The 27231-nt window shown below is 35.7% G+C and overlaps 2 protein-coding genes across 3 annotated transcripts; one reads left to right on the top strand and one right to left on the bottom strand.

Moving 5' to 3' along the window:
• Window positions 1-239: 239 nt before the first annotated feature.
• Window positions 240-23046, bottom strand: LOC123566446 (uncharacterized). Of its 2 annotated transcripts, none has more exons than XM_045360554.2 (7): window positions 22960-23046; window positions 13862-13932; window positions 12610-12691; window positions 10877-11016; window positions 3488-3558; window positions 2103-2652; window positions 240-547 (listed from the first exon to the last, which is right to left on the bottom strand). In XM_045360554.2, exons 2-7 carry the CDS (start codon window positions 13923-13925, stop codon window positions 453-455), a joined length of 1002 nt encoding a protein of 333 aa, XP_045216489.2. In that variant the 5' UTR covers window positions 13926-13932; window positions 22960-23046; the 3' UTR covers window positions 240-452. The 2 variants fall into 2 exon arrangements, with proteins under 2 accessions (XP_045216489.2, XP_045216490.2); XM_045360555.2 differs by lacking the exon at window positions 22960-23046 and adding an exon at window positions 19694-19950.
• Window positions 20557-22446, top strand: LOC128546129 (uncharacterized). The gene is made up of 3 exons (XM_053549132.1): window positions 20557-21622; window positions 21977-22093; window positions 22355-22446. Exons 1-3 carry the CDS (start codon window positions 20557-20559, stop codon window positions 22444-22446), a joined length of 1275 nt encoding a protein of 424 aa, XP_053405107.1.
• Window positions 23047-27231: the final 4185 nt, after the last annotated feature.

Raw genomic sequence — 27231 nt, 5'->3', positions numbered from 1 at the left:
TAAAAGATGCAAATACTGATATGTCATAGTAAATTTAGTTAATGCTGATATGCTGAAGACAGGTAGATGAGCAGACAAAGACAATATCTCACTTTTTTACTACCAAATGAATGCTAAAGAAATTATCAAACCCCAGCCCCCTCCCATCGAGGTATTCCCATCTTACGTAGCTGCTCACATATGTACAACCCTGACAGTGTTTTCTTCCAAATCTTAAAGTCACCAAAACCAACTACAACAAATTTCAGCAGATCTTTACATGTTCACATTCTTTCAAATAACAAATTACAATGTTTATAAGTAGATGACTAGCTTAAAGCTGCTAGTTCCAGTTACAAACAACCAGATTTTTACAAGTTCAAAGTCGTTCTTTAAATAACAAGCCACAATGTTTATCAGTAGAATATGATCAGTTTAAAGCTGTTTGCTACAATTACAAACTCCAATGTATTTCAGCAGATCTTTACAAGTTCACAGCCACTCTTTCCAACAACAAAGTCTTGTAGGTCACCTGTAACTTTAGCCATTTCTTCAAGTCTCACTATTTCTGCAAACAAACAGGAAAAATGCATTGTTTTATAAATTTATACAAAGATTGCCTGTACAACTTTATTTCTGTAATGTGCAACTCAGTAAAACTGGTTCTGTTATAACATGCCCACAGGTGTACTTATTAACAAAAGCTGTCATGGCAGCAGGCTTTACTATTTGACAGATTTTTATTTGTAATGTGTTTAAAACTGTATTAAATGATATAATACAATATTTAACTCACTACATGTAGTATTTACTTCTTTATATACCGTAATATATGTCACATTTGTTTGAAGGTATTCACATTTTGAGACCGTATAAGAAGACTCCCTGTCTTTTTTTTAAAGTTCCCGCTGAAGGTCATACATGACCATCTTGAATGTAATAATTTCATCTGATTTGTCTTTTCCCCTGATAAAATGTTACGAAAACTTTGTTCATATATGACCATCTTGAATGTAATAATTTCATCTGACCTGTCTGTTCCCCTGATAAAATGTTAGGAAAACTTTGTTTGCTCTATCTTAATTCTGTGAAAGATTCCAAAAAACAGTCCAGAACAGGACTATCAGAAAAAAAAGAAAAAAAAAAGGAATTGCCAGTTTCATCCTCCTGCAGTGTTATAAGGATCTTACATTCCTCCATGTATAAGACAGAATTTTCCCAATAAAGGGACAGCGATGAATGAGAAACCTAACATTAGTAAAGCTGCTTATCCAGTATCCACGCTGTCTCAAGCATTTGGAAAAGTGCTGTGTATTACATGCTCATTTTTCTTGCTCATCACATTTAAAGATGTTGCAATGACAAAAATATTTGGGAATTTTCCAGCATTAAGGAAACAGTTCATGATGTAACAATGTAACTTGTACAAATATTCCACTATAGTACATGTTACCTTTGACAAGGTATTTACCTCAGATTCATTTAAAGCAAGGGATGACAACATATTTGTGCATGACGCCATGACTAGAACAAACAATTTTACTTTTGAAAGAAGTGCAAGCTAGATAGGGATATCTATCACCTATTATTCAAATGAGGAAATTGTCAGTTACATGAGAAGAAGTCAGTATTGAAATTGAAACCCTGGCCTAAGGTTAAATGACCCAAAGTCTCAAATTGTAAACAGTAGAGGTGTCTGTAGAAGCTTATTGTTGACTATTTTTGGTTATTCCGGAGCATAATATTGTGATTCTAAATTGCAGTATTTGGTCCAAACTTAATATTTTTGTGTTCTGGTTCAATTTATGTCAAAGGACAACATTTCTTGACGTCAACTAATACAACGAAATATCAGTAGTTGAGATAACTTTCAGCAGTTACTGTAGTTAGTTACTGAATCTACAACCACCATGGAGGCATACTTCAATGACACTAACATTAAACAATCACAATCCAATGACATTTATAATGTTTAATATAATATCATTAAATTCCCAGTATAAACAGTGCTGAAAATTGTTTAAATCCCTTATTAAACGAACCAAGGTGCTAAATCCAGCTTAACCCTATATTTTAGTATGATTATTCTTTATGCAAACTGGTATATATATCTGAGAAATTACCTGAGCCATTAATATCCTCAATCTTTGAAAGGCAATTTTCACTTCCTATCTTTTTACTTGCTCTAGTTCCAATTCTACTTCCTGCTGTCTCTTTGTGTTCATCACAATTATTGTTGAGTGCAGCTCTTGCATTTGTCTGACCTGTTACACTTTTATTCATATAACTGCTTTTAATCTTTTGTTCATTTGAAACATGTTTATGACCTGAATCTGTTTGAAACTTGCTGTTGTCATGTCTGTCTGACTTTGATTCAGTAATGTTCTCCTTCTGTCTTGAACTTCTCCGTGGCGACTTTCTTTCATGTTCTTTATGATTGTCAGACTGAACAAAACCAGATGACTCTCCCCGACAACTCTGACTGCCTTGTGTATGAACAACATTACTTCCCTTGTCTCTCACATGTGCTTCACTAGACCTATTTGACTGATTCTGTATCGTGTCTTTGCTACAACCTGGTGGTTGCGCAGAATGTTCTATGGCCATGTTATTGCTTCCTTGATTTTTGGATTTGTTTAACCCTCTGGTAGGTGGAGTTGGTTCTTCATCAGACTGCAAATATAAAAGAGATATAGTTTTCAGATTGAGATATCAAACGAGAGAGCCATGATGGCACTAGATCGCTCATCTAAGTTACGTTGCTTGCATGAACAGTTTTGGTAGATGGCTATGCAAGGAAAATGTTTGTGAAATTATACTGAAATAGAGCCAGTGTTCTTTGACAAGAATATTCTAAAAGTTTCTACTAAATGAATAAGAGCGGGTAATGTGTATTGCGTGTTGTGGGGTGTAAGAAGTGGCAAAATTGTGTGATATGACTTGATTTTTCCACTACATATGAAACAAGATTTTTCCACTAAATACAAATAAAGAAAAGTGACCACACACCTCAGCAGCCATTTTTTTAGGAAACAGAGTAATTTGTACAACCTTCATAAAAGGTCACCCATGAAACATTTGTGTAAAATTGTTTTAAAATTGGACCTGCTGTTTCTGACAAGAACAGTTTTAAAGTTTCCAACATGTACATATAGGGAAAAAGTGACAACTACCCCTGGCGGATGTGTTTTATGACAAATCAAAATAATCTGAACATTCTTGATAGAAGGTCACACAAGGACCATTTGTGTGAAATTATTTTAAAATCTAGCCAGCAGTTTCATATAAGATTTTTAAAGTTTCTACTATAAACATATAGAGAAAAGTGACCACACCTTCTGGCAGCCAATCAGACAGTATTACAAAACATGTTTCCCTCGCCATCAAACAAGTGGCACCTGACAGTCCAAAATTCAATAAATTATACTGATATGCTTGTCATGAAAATGCCAAATCTGGTGCATTTCAACATAGAGAGGGTATTAGTTTAAGAGGAATTTCTGCTTACAGAATTGGTAACATCTTCATCTAATGTATTCCCATCCAGGTCCCATTGGTACTGTAGCTGTTCTCTGGCAACTGTAAATATAATAATTGTATTTTATCGCAAGTGTACAGTTCACAAAGTTTTAAAACAGATTTTTAAACAAGAGGGCCATAATGACCCTATATCGCTCACCTGACATCATTGCACTTAAGGACAAAAAGGTCAAAAAATCATAATCAAGATCAATCGAAAGAATCATGAGAAAATATAGTTGAAATTTTCTTAAAGGTACAAATATGTCAAAATACACCTATAAATTGGAGGTACCATCCATGTTGTACCACAGGAAAGTGGTCTCAGTTTTTCCCTACGGCCAATAATAAAAATGTTACTAAATAAGTTATTTATAGTAACATAAAAGGGAAGTAATTAAAACAAAAATAAAGAAGAATCTGCCAAATAAAAACAAGAGCACTGCAATGCAAGGCAAATGCAGAGCAAAACAAAGTCATATGACCTTTGACCCCTAAGTTTGAGCCATCCGAAACATGCGCTCTGCACATCGTTTTGATGAGGTAAACATTTGCGTCAGGTTTCTTTGAAATCCTTCAAGGGGTTCAAGAGTCACAGAGTGGAAGGGAAATTGCTAACCAACAGACAGACAGACAGACAGACAGACAGACAGACGGACACGAAGGCGATAACATAATACGTCTCTTAGGGCATATAAAAAGGAATCGAGATCTTATGGTGATACAAGTTGTGTGCAAGTTTGGTTAAAATCAAATCATAAATAAAGCTGCTATTGTGCAGACAAAGTCAAAATAGCTAATTTTGGCCCTTTCAGGGGCCATATCTCTGGAACCCATTATGGGATCTGGCCAGTTCAAGAAAGGAACCAAGATCTTATGGTGACACAAGTTTTTGTGCAAGTTTGATTAAATTCAAATCATAAATAAAGCTGCTATTGTGCAGACAAGGTCAAAATAGCTAATTCTGGCCCTATCAGGTGCCATAACTCTGGAACCCATAAAGGAATCTGGCCAGTTCAAAAAATGAATCAAGATCTTGTGGTGATACAATTTGTGTGCAAATTTGGTTAAAATCAAATCATAAATGAAGCTGCTATTGCGCAGACAAGGTCAAAATAGCTAATTTTGGCCCTTTCAGGGGCCATAACTCTGAAACCCATTATGGGATCTGGCCAGTTCAAGAAAGGCACCGAGATCTTATGGTGACACAAGTTTTTTGCAAGTTTGATTAAATTCAAATCATAAATGAAGTTGCTATTGTGCAGACAAGGTCAAAATAGCTAATTTTGGCCCTTTCAGGGGCCATAACTCTGGAACCCATAATGGGACCTGGCCAGTTCAAGAAAGGAACCAAGATCTTATGGTGATACAAGTTGTGTGCAAGTTTGGTAAAAATCAAATCATAAATAAAGCTGCTAATGTGCAGACAAGGTCAAAATAGCTAATTTTGGCCTTTTCAGGGGCCATAACTCTGGAACCCATAAGGGGATATGTCCAGTTCAAGAAAGGAATCAAGATCTTATGGTGATACAAGTTATGTGCAAGTTTGGTTAAAATAAAGTCATAAATGAAACCACTATTGTGCAGACAAGAAATTGTGGACGGACGACTGACGAAGGGCGATCACAAAAGCTCACCCTGTCACTACGTGACAGGTAAGCTAAAAACAAAGCTGTCCGCGAAAAGTAATACTAGCCTATTCAAGAGTACTATCATATAAGAACATACAACATGTAAGATCAAATACATAAGGGGTAACAATTTATAGTCACAGAAATTTCCAAACTTGCTGATTGAGACACATTGTAACAGATAAAACTCAAAAACTGCTGTCTCGAAAAGGGGAAATAACTTTAAAGAAACGTGAAAAAAGTGAACAAGTGTGTATGAAGCTTCAGTCCATTCCTTCCAGCAATTGCTGAGGTACAAAACCTTAAGAACAAGAGGACCATGATGGTCCTGAATCGCTCACCTCTTCTCACATGACCCAGTTTTGAGTATGACGTCGTTTTTTCTATTATTTGACTTCGTGACCTAGTTTTTTATTATTTGATCTAGTGACCTAGATTTTAATAATTTTAGACCTACTGACCTAGTTTTTGACCCAGTTTCAAACTTGACCTAGATATCATCAAGATGAACATTCAGACCAACTTTCATACAGATCCCATGAAAAGTATGGCTTCTAGAGAGGTCACAAGGTTTTTTCATTACTTGACCTACTGACCTAGTTTTTTAAGGCACGTGACCCAGTTTCAAACTTGACCTAGATATCATCAAGGTTAACATTCTGACCAATTTTTATGGAGATCCATTCACAAGTATGGCCTCTAGAGAGGTCACAAGGTTTTTCTATTTTTTGACCGCACATGATCCTGTTTCGAACTTGACCTAGATATCATCAAGATGAACATTTAGACCAATTTTCATACAGATCCCATGAAAAATATGGCCTTTAGAGAGGTCACAAGGTTCTTCTATTATTTGACCTACTGACCCTTAGTTTTTGATGGCACGTGACCCAGTTTCGAACTTGACCTAGAAATCATCAAGATGAACATTCAGACTAACTTTCATACAGATCCCATGAAAAATATGGCCTCTAGAGAGGTCACAAGGTTTTCCTATTATTTGATCTACTGACCTAGTTTTTGATGGCACGTGACCCACTTTCAAACTTGACCTAGATATCATCAAGATGAACATTCAGACCAATTTTCATACAGATCCCATAAAAAATATGGCCTTTAGAGAGGTCACAAGGTTTTTCTATTATTTGACCTACTGACCTAGTTTTTGACAGCACGTGACCCACTTTCGAACTTGACCTAGATATCATCAAGATGAACATTCAGACTAACTTTCATACAGATCCCATGAAAAATATGGCCTCTAGAGAGGTCAAAAGGTTTTTCTATTATTTGACCTACTGACCTAGTTTTTGACGCCACGTGACCCGGTTTCGAACTTGACCTAGATATCATCAAGGTGAACATTCTGACCAATTTTCATGAAGATCTCATGAAATATATGGCCTCTAGAGAGGTCACAAGGTTTTTCTATTTTAAGACCTTCTGACCTAGTTTTTGAAGGCACGTGACCCACTTTCAAACTTGACCTAGATATCATCAAGATGAACATTCAGACTAACTTTCATACAGATCCCATGAAAAATATGGCCTCTAGAGAGGTCATAAGGTTTTTCTATTATTTGACCTACTGACCTAGTTTTTGAAGCCACGTGACCCGGTTTCGAACTTGACCTAGATATCTTCAAGGTGAACATTCTGACCAATTTTCATGAAGATCTTGTGTGAAATATATGGCCTCTAGAGAGGTCACAAGGTTTTTCTATTTTTAGACCTTCTGACCTAGTTTTTGACTGCACGTGACCCAGTTTCAAACTTGACCTAGATATCATCAAGATGAACATTCAGACCAACTTTCATACAGATACCATGAAAAATATGGCCTTTAGAGAGGTCACAAGGTTCTTCTATTATTTAACCTGCTGACCTAGTTTTTGAAGGCACGTGACCCAGTTTCGAACTTGACCTAGATATCATCAATATGAACGTTCTGACCAATTTTCATGAAGATCTTATGAAATATATGGCCTCTAGAGAGGTCACAAGGTTTTTCTATTTTTAGACCTACTGACCTAGTTTTTGAAGGCATGTGACCCAGTTTCGAACTTGACCTAGATATCATCAAGATGAACATTCAGACCAACTTTCATACAGATCCCATGAAAAATATGGCCTCTAGAGAGGTCACAAGGTTTTTCTATTATTTAACCTACTGACCTAGTTTTTGAAGGCACGTGACCCAGTTTCGAACTTGACCTAGATATCATCAAGGTGAACATTCTGACCAATTTTCATGAAGATCTTATGAAATATATGGCCTCTAGAGAGGTCACAAGGTTTTTCTATTTTTAGACCTACTGACCTAGTTTTTGATGGCACGTGACCCAGTTTCGAACTTGACCTAGATATCATCAAGATGAACATTCTGACCAACTTTCATAAAGATTCCAAGAAAAATGTGACCTCTAGAGTGGTCACAAGCATGTTTACGGACGCACGGACGGACGACGGACACCGCACGATCACAAAAGCTCACCTTGTCACTTTGTGACAGGTGAGCTAAAAATGTGATACAAATGCTGGCAACTGGTTAAGTGCAATGAAACACACTTCTTCAAACCGAGAACAAATGAGATATTTAATTCTATTTGGGGTTTATTGTACACCATTACCAGGCTGTCTAGCATACCCTGACAAAAAATTAGGGCTAATTTTAGGGCAATTTGTACAAAAAAAATAGGGCTAAAATTAGGAATTTGGTACAATTTTAAGGAAATTTTAGGACTAAATTTAGGAATTTTCAAATTAAAATATGGACTTTGAAGACCATGTAATGTGCTTACCTTTATGTGATTGACATAAAAGTAACTCACAAATAGTGCTTTATTTACAGAAAAGACGTCTACCACTGGTAAACTGCTTTGAACTGTGCTAAACTGTTTTTTTCTGAATTAGAAGAACTTTTAAACAACATTTAAAACATTTTCTCTTTTTGATCATTGCAAAAAAGTTAAAAAATTAGGAATTTTTGTGAAAAAATAGGGCCTTTTTAGGAATTTCCTTTGATCCTTTTTAAAAAATAGGAATTTTAGCCAAATTGAAAAAAAAATAGGAAAAAGTAGGAATTTTAGGGACGCAAGACAGCCTGCATTACAGTACAATTATATATTGCTGAACAGGCCCAAAACAATTTATACCTGCTGGTATGACAGAGATACAGAAAAACAAGGAGTTCAAATAACTATTTGTCGCCTTTTACTATTATGAAAGGGTAAGACAGTAGTCCAAATTCTTTTCATATACAATGTACAAGCTGTCACAGAACCACACTGGCCACAAATGAGACAAATATGTATATAAAAAATAGGGATATAAATGTATAGTGACTTGGCTTTTTAGTTCATTGTATACCAAAACTAGACAAAGAGCTTCTTTAGGCCTAAAAAAATATTGTTTGTTTCCAGTAAAATGCCCCCTAAAAGTACGGTAGGTAAGTAAATATTTTTTTACAATGAAGAAAGAGCAACTTCGCTTTAAAAGTATAACAAACTAGATGTGTGTCCATAGGACACAGGTGCCCCCACTCCTGCCACTGTAACATGGTTTTATGACTCAGGTTAAGTAATTTTTAAGATGTTTGCAACACAAACTTTTAAGAACCTTATGTGTATTTTTCACTTAGTTAGCCATAACTCTGGCCTAGCTGAGTAAAATCCTAAAGAAAACACTTCACAGGCTATAAGACAATCCTCTAATGTAGTGTTATTTCTAGAGCTCAAAAAGGGCAGGGTGCTGCCAAAAAGGGGCAGGGTGCTGTCCGAAAGGGGCAGGGTGCCCTTTTAGATGTGAAAGTTACCATAGCAGTAGTTGCATTTCTAGATGTCTATAGTTAATATGTATTCCATTTATCTTTATTCCACACTTAAAAGAAATGTCACACAAAGAGCTATAAAAATAAATTTTATTATACTTCTTTGTGTCACAGAATAAAGTGCTAAATCTTCCCAAAACCAGTAACAAAGTTTACAAAGGCTTTTTACTTACTTTATAGTTTAGGTTAAACCATTCAAGCCTTTCCCTTAAAAATGTCACCAAGAATGTCAACTTATTCATATGAATGTGAAATAGTGGAGGGCCTTAATATAAGCTTAATCTTGAAATCAAGATCATGTTGTAAACAACATAGTTAAAGGCCTGTTTCAGGTCACATTGTAAACTGATAATTATCAAAAATCCTGTTGTATTTATCAGGTCTTTCATCAATATTTCATTAACAGAAAAGTGCTATTACAGTAAGGTTAAAGTTTACTAAATCGCATATCCAAAATATACTATCCGGATACTGGTACACTTTCGGAATGTTGTCTGAAAGTAGTTTTTACTCAGTTTATATGACCTACTAGGGTAAACCAGAGATAGTTCCACATACTTTGATGTTTCTCATCATAAAAAAATACACCGACTGTCAGCTTTTTTGAAGGAAATATGGAAAAATTGCATACGACATCGGGAGTAATAAGACTCGTGAACGGACATTCTAAACTTTCTTTTACTTTCGATAATCATTAAAATGTGTGCATTTTCTAGTTTAAATTACAGTAGAATCAAACTGCATTGATATATACTTGTTATACTAAACGACGGTCTAATTTAAATTTTGCTCAAAGAAATCTAGGGCACTTTTCACGTGCTCGGTCATCAGCTGGCCGCTTACGCACGCTTTTTTGACGTTTCACAGGATCCATACCCTTTATCAATTTGTTTTAACACTTCACTGATTCTCATTACCTGTGTGCACTCGCCGTGACGTAATTTGCTGATCCAAAAATCGTCGAGGCATGTCAACAGGGAAATTGGCGGGATTTAGCATAAGATCAAAGGCAAGAGGGCACATTTTACGGGCAGCGTGGTGGCAGTAAAAAAGGGCAGGGCGGGGCGCCCCGCTGCGTCGCTCTAGAAATAACACTATAATGTTTTATGATTCTAGGTCAAGTACATTTTAACATACATGTTCCACAAACTTTTTTTTGAGTAAGTCTGGACAAGAAGTCTGGTCTTGTGTAATGAAAAAACTTAAAAACAAAATAAGTCAGGGGCCATAACTCCTACACGACTGAATGAATCCAGATGCGAAACCCCAGGTGCACAACTGCACATGCTGACCAACATTCCTGTAAACTTTGGTGACTCTAGGTCAAATACTTTTGGAGCTACGCGTGACACAACATTAAAATGACCAATTTTTTACTAAGTCAGGGGCCATAACTCCTACACGACTGAATGAATCCGGACGCGAAACCCCAGGTGCACAACTACACATGCTGAGCAACATTCCTGTAAAGTTTTGTGACTCTACGTCAAACACTTCTGGAGCTAGGCTCGACACAACACTAAAATGACCAATTTTTACAAAGTCAGGGGCCATAACTCCTATACGACTGAATAAATTTGGACGTGAAACCCAGGTGCACAACTTCACATGCTGACCAACATTCCTGTAAAGTTTTGTGACTCTATGTCAAATACTTTAGGAGCTAGGCGCGACACAACTTTCTCTGAAGGATGGATGGAAGGCCTGACGGACAAGAGCAAATCTATTGCCCCCACCACTCATGTGGTGGTGGGGGGCACACAAAAATAGTGGAAACATGGATTTTTTTCCAAAGCCTTAATTACATAAATTTGAATTGGGCAAATGTTTAGGATAGGTCAGGATATCGAAACAAACAATTTTTTAGGCCTTACGCTATATGTATTAAATAGTAGACAGTTGAAAACATTATACAAACTTGCTTGTACATCTTCTGGAGGAAAGAAATATTTTCCCAACGTCACTTGTTCAATATGGCCACGTTTAACACATTCTTTGATATAGTTAGGGTGAAATACAGCCAAATGCTCTTCAAGATATGCTTCACTCTCAAAAATACTGTAAAAGCAAAAATATACATTTATTTAACAGCAGTGCCTTGCCTTAGATGGTTTATGACACAACTAAACCTATATTAGCATGTGGTCACGGCAACAACTGTGCATCCATATCATATAAGAACAGGTTATAAAGTATTTACTGATCTTCCAGTGAAATGAAGTTTTGCCGTAACAAACTTGAAAGTGCAGCAAAGTTGCCAACTAAATGATCTACTTCTGTTAAAAGTTGCCAACTTAATGATCTACACCTGTTAAGTTATTAGTTACTGAATAACCTGGCATTATGTACAAATAGGTATTTAAAGTAAAATAACTGAAAATCTCTGGTTGCTAAATGGATGTTTTAACTAAATTATAGTAACTTTCCCCACTCCATGCTTACATTGTCATCTCTGCCAAGTTATGACAACTTTCTATGAAAATTGAAAAATATTTCATAATTCATATTCTCTACAGACGCATCAGAGGTACAGTACTGTGAAATCATTAAATTTCGTGGGCATGAAATTTCGTGGTTTTGGTCAAAATGGCAATTTTAATGGGGATATGAATTTGTGGATATCAACCTTTGAACATAAAATGAATGGGAATTTTACTTGTTCATTGGGATTAAATTGTGTCGATTGACTCAATCACGAAATCCAAGAAAATTAGTCCCCCACGAATATTAATGATTTCACAGTATCACATGTCTGAATAAGCCAGTTTTCTAGCTCTTGACAAATGAGGTTGGCTGAAAATTTGATTTATCTCACAGACAGCACAACTTGCCACACAGTACCCAGATGCACTCATATGCAACTTTCTGTTGTAGAGTTTCACTTATTGCAACAGTCACAGCTCGATGAATTTATGTCCAAACATTACCATTTTCTATTGTTAGATCAGTAAGTAGTGTGTCAAATTTTCCTTGAAATATGTCTATGATTCTGGACAGAGATAGCAACAAAAAAAAACACAAAGCAGTCGGAAAAGTTGAAAGAAGGCTAGACTGGTAGCTTACATAGTAGATTTTATGCAAAGCTTTAAGGTGATGGAAATAATTACTGAAAAGTCTGAGCCATACTGTAAAGAGTTCAGCCAATTTTTAACAACATAATCCATTCTGACACACAATATTATATAAAAAAATATCATTTCATTAGCAAAATTTTAGATTTGCTAAAAAGACGTCTGGCAAATATTTACTGACAAATGTTATGAAATGTAAACATTTTTTTCACTCTGGTTGTGTCACTTTGTTGAGCTATCCTAACAACTGTTGTACTGACATCCAAAGTGCCAAATTTTGTTGAAGGTTTACCGCTAATCAATTGAATTTACAGGCCTATGGTAAGTTATGAAATATTAAAGCCCTACATATATGAGATGTGCAAAATTTTTCACAAAAGTAGAATTTCTTCAAACTTTGGATATTGAGGGACAATCACCTTAGAAACAAAGATATGCAATAAAAGTCATAGGTCACAAGTACTGAAAAAGAGTTATCTGCCCTGGAAACGGCATTTCCCCCCAAAAATTATACAAAATGGTAAGGACATAATTATAGTAACCGGACTGTCAAGTGTCTAGCACATACTGTTTCATGTACCTTTGTGTGTCTGGAGATTCTGTATCCTGACTGAAAATATATTGTGCATCTTCTACAGAAGTCACTCTACCACCATTTTTCACTGAAAATGAAAAGTATAAACAAATAACAACCAACAGTCTTTCTGTAAATTAAACCAAATTTCGCAATAAAAATCATGAATGATTTGATTATGAGTTAATATATATAGTAGTATAAGTAACCAAAGGCAATATAATTTTCAGCTTTCAAAAGCTGCGATGAAAATCAGAGTTCTGTTGAGGCTGCGTTTTTGCGCCATTGGCGCGAGAAAAATATGAATGGTGCAGCAAATTTCGCGTCGGTGGGCCTTTGGCGCGCCAGAAAATCTGAAACTCAAACCCGATAACTATCGCTAGTTTGCCGGTCTTGCACGGTAGATAGACATACCTCCAGGGGAGATCACTGTGACGGATTTGAAAAAATAATGTGTCGTGATAATTGCACCATGACTGTATCAAAATGGCGGCCGCACCGGAAGGAAAAGTGATTTTGCACAAATTTTTCAGTCCTCCTGCCTCTAAGAAAATAAACCAGACTTTAGTTACACTGGGGAAAGATACAAATAGAAATGATACATTGAACAAAAGCGACGATTCAACTACATATGTCGCTGAACATTAAACAACAACCCCAGAATCACAGAGTGATATGACCCCCACCCAGTCAAGTAATTTAAGTAGAGCGAAAAAGTAAGAGTAAAACATCTGACAAACAGAGCTTTCAGAAGAAGTTATTGGTTGAGTATACATGGTTAAGTTATAAGGAAAAGAGAATAAATGGTATGAACTTTGTGTATAATTTTACATTTTAAAAAAAAATACACTTCTTAAATGCATAAGAAATGTAAAGTCTTTTTAATGTAAAATTGGTTCTTTTTGAATGGCCCCAAAAGTTTCAGAATGGCCCCATGTTTTCAGGGTAGATGGGCCATGGGCCCATCATGCTGAAATCCTCGGCAGAACTCTGGAAAATTCTACATGTAGATCCCAGCAAATTTTGAAGATACCATAATGTCAGTAATTAAATTCATATAACATTGTTCTTGTACATGAAACCAGACATACCTTGAATCAGTATAACAAACCAAAATTTTTCTCCATTTGAGACGGAAATGTTGCCAAAATTCCACCTTGAATCAACTCAGGTTGAGGGAGGAAAAATAAAGAATATAATGAATGAAATTCGGGCTAACATGTTTTTTTATTTTCTGTACTTTTCAAAGTTTACATACCCCATATCTTCTTAACCTTCCTGCTAACACTGGATGAAAACCAGGCTGACAGACCTTCAAACATGATACTTCTGAAGAAAAAGAAAAAAGAGGATTAAAACTTCTTATACAAAAGGTAGAACTGTCAAGATATGTCATGAGCATACTTTTTATCTGCCAAAATCTTTTTCTTACATTTCATAAATCAAAGAGCTATAGAAATAAGTAAATCGGCAACTTGAAAGGCATATAGAGCAAATCTCGCCAACATCACATGAAAACTGAATGCAATCTTGTTTTACCAGTGAAACAGAAGTCTATCAGATCGTTTGTTTATAATGATAATGGTGTTATTTTAATGTTATTAGTATTTTCTACATGGGAAAGGAATGAATTTATGATTAGAAGTCTGAGAAATCAACAGTTGTCATTTAAAAATTGGACCAGATTCCATTTATATCATGCCGGCCGACGGCCGTATCATCAGTGCAATACTTTATAAAGCGACTTGTTGATTTGACAACAAGTGATCAAGTCAGCAAACGCTTAAATAAGATAACGCGGTGACGCGACCTTATGCGAAATTATCTTCTGTTGCCATTCTGTGTATTTTATATTCTTTGCATAAGTGCATATGTGTAAAATTTTTGTGTCTGTATGATATATGCAGGTGCTTGCGTGTGTTAATCATGTGACAAAAGATCTGGAAGGGCTACTTTAATATTGCGGTCTAAACATCTGCAACATGATGCTCAAGTCAGATTTTCTTAAAACACAGAATATTGTATATATATGCGCTAGAAGGAACTGTTGTAAAGCTAAATCTTGTCTGACCAGTATTCCTGGATTCTGTACCAGTACAAACCTGTTCTTCGCAAGTAACTGCCTACTTCCCCACATGTATGAGTCAGAATAACCTTACTCATTTTGCTTATTCGGTCGACTTTTTACGATCTGATATTTTATAGTTGTCATCCCTGTAAACCTTACCCGTATCTGCATTTTACTGTTAAGAAAACGAAGACCTCCAAAAAAATCCAAAAAAGTCATAAAAGACTGGTCAGACTTACTTGCTCCAATAAATGAAACATTAATATTCATGTAGAGACTTCAAATGGGTTGAATATAACTCACAATTTTAAATAAGAGACTTCAATCTTCGAGAATATGTGAACAGATGTCACCGTATGAGGAGATAAATCAGATATTTACCCTGACACCAGTTCGAATACACAACGGACTGCCAATTACACTAAATTGCAGAAACAAAACACAAATTATATACATATGAAAACTGGCAGCGAGGCAAATTTATGCTTTAATCTCAACATAAATTCAATTTCAGAGATACATTCATTACAAATACACTGAACAATTTACATGTACCAGAAAACATTCAAAAAGGAGTTCATTCGGGATTTCTTAACAGAAATATGCAGAATAAGTTTGGACGTGACGCGATATCGACAGTGAAAAATTCTGTTACAGTGCTTTAGGGTATAGCGGATTTTAGGGTATAGGGGATACAGAGCTCCAGATAAGCTGCGTATTTATGCAATTAAAATTGCAGAATACCCAAATGAATTCATAGTGTGCGTACTAAAACGCAGTTAAAATCCTAATACCCAATTCATTAAAAATCGCTTGCGTATCGCATACTCCTTGTTACTAGAACGGGTACGAGACTTTAACGCTAGACAACTGACTGGTTATACATTAACGCAAAACAGGTTGCAAATTATTGGAAAAATCACAGGACCATTCAATCGCTGATCGGTGTTACTTGGACGCTTTGTTAACAATTTTCTTTACGCCGATAAAATGTAAAAGAGGGCAGAAAAAAAAATCATTGTTGCAACACAAACAAACAAATTAGTGGGATATTTTGCTGTTCAACAATATCAGTTATCTCTTTGTGACGATGTAGTGCCACCAATACTGGACGACATCTTATGGGAGAATGCATATGGCGGTGAACACATCGTTCGGGATATTGATGAATTGATCCCCGACTGCATTAAAAGTGAAAAAGAAAACAACAGTATGGAACAAAAGTATCTAAGAATACATTAAATGATCAGAGAAAAATATCTTTGGTACTATAAATTAAAAAACACGTTTACATTGATTACAGGCATGTAAAACCATTTTTAAAACAGTCAGTACTGTTTTAATTAATCACATTTCATTACTGTTTTAAATACATTTTGTATTAAACATAGAAAAGTGCTATGTAGTTAGTCAATCCTGGTTAATGATATATACCATGTATACTTAAAGCAAAAAATACTCAGTTGTTTGTGCAAGATTGGTGAAATACCCAATTGGTTTTAGCAAATACCCAATTACTTCTGAAAAGGCTGGGTAATGATATTATTTTTACCCAATTCAGATTTCCAATACCCAATTCAGACAAAAAGTGATGGGTAAATACCCAATTGCACCAAAAGCTTATCTGGAGCTCTGGATATACGCTGATAAATTTTGCATTTAGACTTCAACTACTGAATAAGTTTTCATACCATTCTTTTACTGGCATGCAGACTGACATTCTGTTATACATTTTAAATGTTTGCTTTTTGTGTTATTTTTCATATGTCATCAAAATTCGAGGCTATCCTTTACTGACTAAATGAGTGTGTATGTAAAAAAACATCAATGAATGAAAAGTATTTGATAGAAATTTAAAAAGCTGAATGTTTTTGAAAAGAGAATACATTTTTATTCTGATTTATGTAAAAAAATCTTGGGAAGTTTGTTTAGGTGTGGATTTTAAACTTTTAATGGAAACAAGAGCTGTCCGTAAGACAGCCAAGCTCGACTATTCGAAATATTGTCACAGAAGCAGGAAATTATTACCCAAAATGTTAAATATCAAAAGAGTTTTAAGTTCGAAACGGGACATAATTTGACCAAAATGCATATCAGTTATGGGACTTGATGCTATCAACTAGTTTAATAACCCCGAAGAAACATGTGAAGTTTCAATTCCATATCTGCATTAGTTTTGGAGATAGTAACTTGCATGTAAAACTTTAACCAGAATTTTCTAAGTCCAAAAGGGGGCATAATTTGCTCAAAATACATGTTAAGAGTTATGGAACTTGACCCAGTGAGGTTGGTAACTGACCTAGAAAAAGAATAAATAAGTTTCAAAGCTATATGCCTTTTGGTAATAGCTGTATGTACTTGTACGCAAAACTTTAACCAGGATTTTGTAAGTCCAAAAGGGGCATAATTTGCCCAAAATAACATGTCAGAGTTATGGACTTGATTCTATCAACTAGTTTTATAACCCCGAAGACACATGTGAAGTTTCAATTTAATATCTGCATTAGTTTTGGAGATAGTAACTTGCATGTAAAACTTTAACCAGGATTTTCTAAGTCCAAAAGGGGGCATAATTTGCTCAAAATACATGTCAGAGTTATGGGACTTGGCCCAGTGAGGTAGGTAATTGATCTAGAAAAAGAAAAAATAAGTTTCAAATCAATATGCCTTTTAGTAATAGCTGTATGTACTTGCACGCAAAACTTTAACCAGAATTTTCTAAGTCCAAAAGGGGGCATAATTTGGCCAAAATACATGTCAGAGTTATGGGACTTGACCCAGTGAGGTAGGTAATTGATCTAGAAAAAGAAAAAATAAGTTTCAAATCTATATGCCTTTTAGTAATAGCTGTATGTACTTGCACGCAAAACTTTAACCAAAATTTTCTAAGTACAAAAGGGGGCATAATTTGGCCAAAATGAAGGTCAGAGTTATGGGACTTGGTGCTATCAACTAGTTTTATAACCCCAAAGACACATGTGAAGTTTCAATTCAATATCTGCATTAGTTTTGGAGATAGTAACTTGCATGTAAAACTTTAACCAGAATTTTCTAAGTCCAAAAGGGGGCATAATTTGCTCAAAATACATGTTAGAGTTATGGAACTTGACCCAGTGAGGTTGGTAATTGACCTAGAAAAAGAATAAATAAGTTTCAAAGCTATATGCCTTTAAATGATAGCTGTATGTACTTGCATGCAAAAACTTAACCAAGGTGTGACGCCGACGCCGACGCCGACGCCGACGCCGACGCCGACGCCGACGCCAGGGTGAGTAGAATAGCTAGACTATTCTTCGAATAGTCGAGCTAAAAATGACCAAAGCTATCCTGTACACCCTAACCAAGCACGTATGTAAACAATAGCATGGAGAGGAAAATCACATGAATTTCTATTAAATGTTGAATGTTTTGAAAAGAATATCTGTTTTCTGTCCGATATACAGAAAAAAACTACTAAATTCTGTTTCTTTGAATTAGAATGCAGGAAAAATTAGGTTAGCTATCCGCTATACCCTTTAAAGCACTCAGTGTTTGGACAAGTCAAGAGACACAGGTGGAGGACGAGTGATTTCAGACACAACGTCTTTTATCAAGTCATTCCAGAGAACATTCTGTCTTCATGTTTTAAAACCCTGCTCCGTGGCTATTCAAATTCTATTGTGTGTATGCAACCCATGATTACAATAGGTAACAGTTAAGGGCCACGTGCCACACTTTATTTCATAGTTCATAGTCAGGATTATCATGCTTTTTCAGTGGCAATTTAAGGTTAAAAGGTAGGACTGGAGCAGGTCTTTAATAGTCATCTCTCAATTTAGGGACATGTCTATGGAAATCCAATAACAGTGACTGACCTAAAATTGTTGTTGTTGTTTCGTCATTGGCATTATACTGCTGCCTATTAACTTCCTGTGCTGTATTGACTAATTTCCGTCATTCAAAGCTCAAGATAAGCTGCGTATTTGCGTATTTACGCAATTAAAATTGCAGAAAACCCAATTGAATTCATAGTGTGCGTACTGAAACGCAAGTGAAATTCCTAATACCCAATTCATTAAAATTGCTTGCGTATCGCATTATTCTTATTACTAGAACAGGTACGAGACTTTAAGGCTAGATTTAACTGACTGGTTATACCTTACCGCAGAACAGGTTGCAATTTATCGGAAAAATGACAGGACCATTCAATCAGCTGATCGGTGTTATTTGGACGCTTTGTAAACAATTTTACGCCGATAAGATGTAAGAGGTCGCAGAAAAAACATTGTTTCAGCACAACCAAACAAATTAGTGGGGTATTTTGCTGTTCAACAATGACAGTTATCTGTTTGTGACGATGTAGTGTCACCAATACTGGATGACATCTTTTGAGAGAATGCATATTGCGGTGACCACATTGTTCGGGATACTGTGGATGAACTGATCTCCAACTGCATTAAACATGTTTAAAGTGAAAACAACAGTATGGAACATTCATTACAGTTTTAAATACATTTTTGTATTAAACATTGAAGGGTGCCATTAAAGTACTTAGTCAATCCTGTCTAATGATATATACCATGCAAAAATACTCTATTGTTAGTGCGAGATTGGTAAAATACCCATTTGGTTTTAGCAAATACCCAATTACTTCTGAAAAGGCTGGGTAATGATATTATTTTTACCCAATTCAAATTTCCAATACCCAATTCAGACAAAAAGTGATAGGTAAATACCCAATTGCACCAAAAGCTTAACTGGAGCTCTGGTCATTGTATGGTACTGTTCTGTACTTAAAACACTTGTACTCATAGTTCATTAAAAACAATTGTATGGTGTGGATCGTGTATAATAAACTACTGAAATCTCCCCATGTCTCTTATGTATTCTAAAACTGCTGTAGTATTACTGATCGCACACTTTTGCTCACTTCTCCGTCCCCTAGCAATAAACTTTGATCTATGACGCCTATGTTGCTTTCAGATCTGAGAGAGTCTTCAATAACTTTCTCCATAATCTTTATTTGCGAGTCATAACGCTTACAGTGGAACAGGAAGTGATCAATGTCTTCTCTACATTTACAGTTATGACACTCTTCTGATATCTTCTCGTCAAATTTAGCCAAGTGAGCATTCAGCCTGCAGTGACCACTAATCAACCTATATTAAAAGCAGTGAATGTCTGTCTGTCCACATCTGATGTACAATTCCTCATTCCTACTCTTTCAAAGAGGTCACTTGTTCTGATCGTATCTAAATCCATATCATGCTGTCTCTGCCATTTCTCTTTAGCTCTTTCCTTCATGTTGTTAATTGCCTCATTCTTGTCAATAAGCCCACTAATTTCTTCCTCCCAACACCTGTGTATCCTCGCGTCATGTGTTCTCGACATACATGTATTCTAGAGCTATTTTAAGAAATGAACTGTGACCTCCGCACGTGACGTAATTACCGGAAGTAAACACTTGATGTAAACATTGCGTCTGCTTTTACGAAAATAAACAAATTGAAACAACGCTCCGTGTCAAGGTAAGAAATATTCAAATTTATCTGAAACATTCATTTTTTTGCTATAAATACTAATGCAACTTACGAACTTGCATAAAAACTAATATAAATCCTTATATCCTAAAATAAAACTGTGGCTGCTGTCAGAATCCATGTACCGGAAGTTACTTAAAATAGACATAGATGGCGTGACTGATTTTACTTTCAACTGTTTGGTATATGCTCCGCGCAAATAGGCCATATGCGTTACAAATAAAAATAAATTTGCTGTATAATGAATTATTTCAGTTGACACCATCTGTAAGAAAAGGGGTTCAGAAGAATTACTCACCCACTAGTCTGGTCTCTGCTTACAATTTGGTGAAGACCTCTAATGTATCAGTCTATAAAGCTGCACAAATGCATGGTGTTCCCATTACAACACTCAGAGACAGAGTGGATAACAGGATTTCACTTGACACAACAAAATCAGGACCAGAACCAGTTTTGAGTCTTGAACAGGAGGCAAGGCTTTGCAGACACTTGACAAGTTACGCTGAGGTTGGGTATGGCTACACCAGAGCTGAAGTCATTGGGTTGGCAACTGAATATGCTGTTTCGCTTGGTAAACGAACCCCAGATAAACCATTTTCTCTGCAATGGTTCTATGATTTCATGAAAAGGTGGACAGAACTTAAACTTGTTAAGCCTTCAAGTCTCTCTGAACAGAGGGCCAAATGTGCAAATGAAACCTCTGTGAAGAATTATTTCAATGAACTTGAAAGTATTATGTCAAAGTATGACTTAAAGAGTAAACCACAAAACATTTACAACATAGATGAAAAGGGGATAAACACTGAATACAAGCCACCTAATGTCATAGCAGGTTCAAATTGCAAAGCTCAAGCTGTGATGGCTGAACGCTCCAAAACTGTAACAATAATTGGGTGTGGTAATGCACTGGGGGTACAAATACCACCGTATTTTGTTTTCCCAGGTGAAAGGTTTTTAGATAACCTTTTAGATGGCAAAACTCCTGGAGCAGATGGAACAATGACAAAATCCGGGTGGTCAAACTATGACATATTTAGTAAATATATTAAATGTCGTTTTTTAAAATATGTTCAGGGTAGAGATAGTAATGAAGCAATACTTGTATTGTATGATGGCCATAGAAGTCACTTCTCCATAGGCCTGATTGACTGGGCATTGGAAAACAATATTATATTGTTTGTACTGCCACCCCACACGTCTCACATACTGCAACCAATGGATGTTGGTTGTTTTGGGCCGCTCCAAACTGTGTATAGTCATGCATGTACTGCTTTCGCAAGGGTGAACCATCGAGTAGTAACAAGGTACGATGTCTGTGCTCTTGCCTGCAAAGCATATACTACTGCTCTTTGTCCATCTAACTTGCAGGCTTCATTTAAGAGGGCAGGAATCTACCCACTACTTGATGGTTCAACCATGTGTGAGCAGCTAGGTTTGTAACTAAAGCCATCAACTTTGTATCAAAACAATACAGATACATGTACTAGTAAGTCTGTTACTGAAAAAGAAAATGTTCCTTCTTCCAGTGAACCAGATTTTTTTCAGTCAGTGTCTTTACAAGTAAAGGCTAGTCAGGTAACACGTAAAAAAAGAAGAAATGTGAGTGAGGTTATTGGTGGTAAGGCACTTGAAGGGGATACAGTAGAAAAGCTTAAACAATATTATGAGAGTACTGGGTCTGGAAAGAAAACAAAACTAGTTGCAAATGATTTGTCAAAGAAAAAAGCAGTCAAGAAGTAAACTGTTAAATCAAGTAAAACAAAAAAGTCTGTGTCTGTTAATTCAGATGTTAAAACCAAGAAGTATGTACCAGTAGAACCTGTACCTCCACAGCCTGGCCCATCCTGTGTGAATCTGGTGTATGACTCCCACTCAATGTCAGAGTCTGATTCAGAACCAGAAGGTGTAAATGAAGTTTGCTGTGTTTGCAAAAGCTATTATATTCCTAGAGAAAAGCTAGATGGTAGCCTATTTATTATGAAATGGGTTGGTTGTGAAAAATGCAGCCACTGGGTACACTTAAAATATTGTACAAGTCTAAGAGTTGCTAGGAAGAACACACCATTTGTGTGTGAATGTTGTAACTGAATATATATGTCAGGAAATAATAAGAAATAAGTTTGAATAAAAAATAAATATTCATTACCACTTTATTTGTTTTCAGTAGAGCAGTTACAGTACAGTGATTTTAGCTGTAGATGGGGAAATCATCCGTTACTAAAAATGGCTCGAGAATACATGACGGTGATTTCTTGAATCGGAAAGTAGGTCATCTGATAAAACTTGTAATAAATTAGCACTGCGGAGACTTATAATCATAGATTTTGCTTGCAGATTATATGAAAGGGGTAATATTTTGTCAAACAGACGATTTTAAAGGTGAGTTGAATATAATTATGTAAATAATCTGTGATTTCTTGTTAGACTATCGAGAACACATGTCGCCAGGATATCTATAGCAGCTTCTTTTGCCATTTTGTCAGCCAATTCATTCCCCTTGATACCCATATGTCCAGGAATCCAGTGTGCAATGAGCTCATAACCTCTCTCTCTCTAATTTTTGAAGCTATTTCCCTTATACTTAGTGTAAGAGCAATCTTGCATGTTGCAATCTCTGTCACTAAAAGAAAGACTATCGCGAAAACTAATTTCACTTGAAAAAATCTGGTTTGCAAATTAGTCAGAACAAAAATCTAGCTTACATAAGTTAAAATTTTATCGAGGTTTCACATTACACACAGAAATGATTACATTTAAAGCTACACATACAAATAAATTCAAAGAAATCTTTTGGCGTCTGCATTGTCTTCGGCACACGGTGTTGTTGTAAAATAATCAACCGAAAAGGTCACACACTACTAGGCTTAATACCACTAAATCCCGCTGTTTTTTTTATTTCATATAAAATCCACTTATTTTATAACGAATTTTCGACATTTTTTGGGGGGGGAGGGGGGGGGGGGTTGGGTTTAACGTCGAACCGACACATTTTGGGTCACATGGCGACTTTCCAGCTTTGATGGTGGAGGAAAACCCCAGGTGCCCCTCCGTGTACTATTTCATCACGAGCGGGCACCTGGGTAGAACCACGTACCGACCTTCCATAAGCCAGCTGGATGACTTCCTCACATGAAGAATTCAACGCCCCGAGTGAGGCTCGAACCCACATCGATGAGGGACAAGTGATTTGAAGTCAGCGACCCTAACCACTTGGCCACGATCGACATTTTCTGGCATATCAGATTTTCAGAGACTTACATGTATATTGCCGTAAAGAATTTTTTGTGCTGTACATGTGAGAAGATGGCGTGTGCACTGCTGCTAAAGGTAAGAAATTATATAAACTGATTTCTTTAATCATGGTTTCTTAAAGTTTGACGTGTGCTTCCCGGAAAATGATAGGATTCTTGGGAAGTTTACTCTTAGTTGATTAATTATCAGTTACTCAATATTTGATTAGTAACATTCGCATCAATTACATTGTTAGTCGTTCAAAAATTCCCTATACATATTTAAAAACGTCAGACATTTATTTATTTCAATAGGTAGATGCGCAGATACAATACTGTACGTGTTGATGGAATATGAGCTAGTGGGTCCTATGTATGTTTATTCACAACAGGGTAAACTTACGGTCGAAAAAAACATACAAAAAGTGCCATATATGTATGACATGTATTCCAGTCCATTCACTGCTTTATAAGATATTAAAAGTCACCATAAAATTCTAGCATTTTAATACTTTTAGCTAGTAAAATATAATATGAAATTAGGTGCTACCTAAAAGGCAGAGCTCCCTTGAAAATTCACCAGTGCTCCATAAAAAAAATTAAAGAAGTGATGGCTGCAAATATCTCGAATTATGGATCCGTTTTAGAAAGTTTATGTTCTATTATAATTTATTACAGTTAACTGTATTAATGATAATCCATAATTTCTGAATACAATACATGATCTATGAGCTTGTTATATCTTAGACTGCATTAAAATTAAATCTCGACATTTGAACACTTGACAAATATTCTAAACCAAAGAAAGTACGTATAGATATATATCTTCACCAAGTTGAAGAGAAAAACTTATTAACATACTGTATCAACAATTTTTACATAAATTATTATCATTGTTCTAACCAATAACTAATAATAAATTCTTCAAATTTAAAAGCTTGGTCTGTGAATTTTATCAACCTAATAGAATCTCATTAGGCCTATAGCCTGATTAAAGACATTGTGTCTCTTTTCGGGTGAATGTTTGGAAATGAAGAACTAATGTAAATATGTTATGTTTCAATTCTAACGTATATAGAAATCAGAATTTACGTAATCCTGGGATCATAGACAATGACTATTGTAATCTTATTAATGTCAATATTGTCAAATTAGGTTCCTTTTGGAAAGAAAAGTGGGGACCAAATTTCTGCCAAAAATTCTGTTATGGTACACGTCTGATATGGGAGAATGACAAACATCCATTTACATGTACAATGTTTGTTTTAAATCCAAAAGACAAATCATTTTTTTTAAATTGCTGATTAGAATTGTACTCATAGAAAACAGTTTACCGAAATTCTCAAAAACCCTTGTTTAACTTACTGAACTGCTAAAAATCTAGTTTTTTTTTAAAGGTTCTAGCTCCATTCCGATGTTTATTCTCATTTGTATAGCCAACAGTTTTTTTCCAAGTGTAAAACCCTGGTTAGTGATTCATAAGAGCGTGGATGCAATATATGTGAAAGGGGAGAAGAGCAATATGTGCTTTCTAAAAGTTCTAAAATTCAACGTCTGTTAATTTGGACACCGAAACTTCAAGTTTTTAAAAGTTATATCTACGGTACAGGCAGTACATTGGAACCGGACATCAAAACAAAACATTTGTTAAAATTTCACATGAATGATTTTTGTAATTTAGTCATGACAGCAGGAATTTTATCTGACCAATCAAAGAGCTTCATTTTCAAGTACCTGCCAGTTTCCATTTTTCCACACCAAATTGATTACTTGGTCAACGGATTTCCCGCTCCATTTTCTTTCAAAATAAAAAAGAGTGTTTTTTTTTTTAAAAATCAGCTTCCGCTCGGTTCAGTTTTTGCAGACTGATTTCAAAATTTCAGAGCCGGCAATCTTTCGCTGTTTATGAGCCTTTTTTCACTGTTAGGCGACAGGAATTCATAAAATGTAATACTTTATATCATAATTGTTCATTAAAACACCAAGAGAAGATGTTTCAGGCTCTGTATTGCACCAGTATGCAAAATTGACAACCGATATGACAGTTAGATTGTATAAATAAATCTTTAAAAAGGCATTAGGAAAAGTTCGCAAGTCACTTTTTTCTCAAGATGAACATCTGTATCTCATAATTTTAAACAGTAATAAGAACAAAAATGTTGCAGAGATCCTTAAATTATACACAAGAACAGGTGGTATAATTCAATTTGAACTACACATCCAGTGTTACATCATGGAAATTTAATTCTGTATGCGTGATCTATAATCATATTTATAAAGTAAAGATAATCTTGGATGAACGAATTTTATGTAGAAGAATCGAAATGGATTAATACGTTTCTCTGGCATCGTAGAGATCGGTGTGGGTGAAACATTTACAAAAGTTCCTGATAATCGGTTAAAATTATCATTTACCGCCAGCAAAAAAAATAAAGGTCACTAAGTCAAAACATAGTAAATTATTTTAGCAATCTAAAATTCACATTCATAAAACTTTGTCGTAGTGCTCGTTTAACATCTAGGAAAGCTTTGCAAGTGCACTACTTTTGTTAAAAATAGGTTACTTGTTTAAAGTTATTGAAAAACTTTATAAATGATTTACATAAAACTCGGTCAGAAAGTTTGCTCTATGAAATCTAAGCCTAATTAAACAGAAGCATAAGAGTATCTCTTGTTCGAACTAGGTCAGTTGAGCGATATAATGACACTCTTGTAAAATACGGCTATAAAAGGTTAAATAAAAATATACGAGGGCCATTCTAAAGATAATGACAATGGAGCGCTACAGGTAAGAAATTCTTGTTTTACAAATACATGAATGGCTCCTTTATAATCCTGGAACTTTTTATGGAAAACTATCGTACCATTGATGATTTCTGAGATACTTAATTTTGTATCAGGTGTTGACATATTAAGCAAAATACATAAAGCTATGAAATGCGAATAAAATCTGAAAATAGAGCGGACAATAAATAAGTTGTTCTTTAGAAATACCTACAAGATACTCAGTGAACTGCATGCTTGATATGGAAGGCTGCAGTATCAGGGATAACTGGTTATAGGCTGAAATGGCCAGGCAGTCCTTAAAGACAGGACTCGTCCTCTGGGATTGCCGCTGCAAGACGTGTGATTGATGAAGATGCCAGGTACACAGTGTTCGAGACAGCGACTTTTCTTGGCATGTCAATAGGGAGAACTCATGAGATTCTCACAGAGCACATGGGTCTTAGATAGGTTTCGTGCCCGACGGGTGCCACAAATATTAACCGAGGAGCAAAAAGCCGATAGCGTCAAATGTGCTTAAAAACGCTGAAAATGTTACCACATTTAGATTATTGCACAATAATGCAACTCCTAACAGGAGATGAGACCTGAATTTACTTTTATGAGCCATAACCAACGTCGCGTTGACAACAGACAGTTGCTGCGAAAAGGTGACCGCAGACCAGTAGTTCAGTAATTGTAAAAAGAACTAACTGTCAAAAGTGTTTTGTATTCCATTTTTTTACTCAATGGGTACTGATGTACAAATTCCTACACCGTCAGAAAAGTCAGTCACCTGGAATTTTTTTATAGCGACAATGTATTGAAAGCACAAAAAATGCACAAAAAATGCGTCCAAGGACTGGTCTTCGTGGCCTCCAGTTGATCCATGACAACGCAGCGGCTCACAATTTTAAGTGCCATGTTTCAAAAGTTTCTGAGAGATTAAAAAGTAGTATAAATCATACATCGCGCTTTTGCACCAGATCTAAGACCTTGCGACTTTTCGCTCTTTCCAAGGTTGCAAAAACGGTTGGGTGCCAACACT

This window comes from Mercenaria mercenaria, chromosome 8 (genome assembly GCF_021730395.1).
Source record: "Mercenaria mercenaria strain notata chromosome 8, MADL_Memer_1, whole genome shotgun sequence".
NCBI classification, from domain to species: Eukaryota; Metazoa; Mollusca; class Bivalvia; order Venerida; family Veneridae; genus Mercenaria; species Mercenaria mercenaria.
This window is presented reverse-complemented; position numbering and strand designations above follow the sequence as displayed.

What these genes read in the sequence shown, in the direction of transcription:
- LOC128546129 (XM_053549132.1), top strand. Translation starts at nt 20,557, where the DNA reads ATGCATGGTGTTCCCATTACAACACTCAGAGACAGAGTGGATAACAGG. An exon ending in AACCATGTGTGAGCAGCTAG is followed by an intron (nt 21,623 to 21,976) that starts GTTTGTAACTAA and finishes CTGTTAATTCAG; the next exon opens with ATGTTAAAACCAAGAAGTAT. An exon ending in GTCTGATTCAGAACCAGAAG is followed by an intron (nt 22,094 to 22,354) that starts GTGTAAATGAAG and finishes ATTTGTTTTCAG; the next exon opens with TAGAGCAGTTACAGTACAGT.
- LOC123566446 (XM_045360554.2), bottom strand. Translation starts at nt 13,925, where the DNA reads ATGTTTGAAGGTCTGTCAGCCTGGTTTTCATCCAGTGTTAGCAGGAAG. An exon ending in TCCAGAAGATGTACAAGCAA is followed by an intron (nt 3,559 to 10,876) that starts GTTTGTATAATG and finishes TTATATTTACAG; the next exon opens with TTGCCAGAGAACAGCTACAG. An exon ending in ATGAAGATGTTACCAATTCT is followed by an intron (nt 2,653 to 3,487) that starts GTAAGCAGAAAT and finishes TTATATTTGCAG; the next exon opens with TCTGATGAAGAACCAACTCC.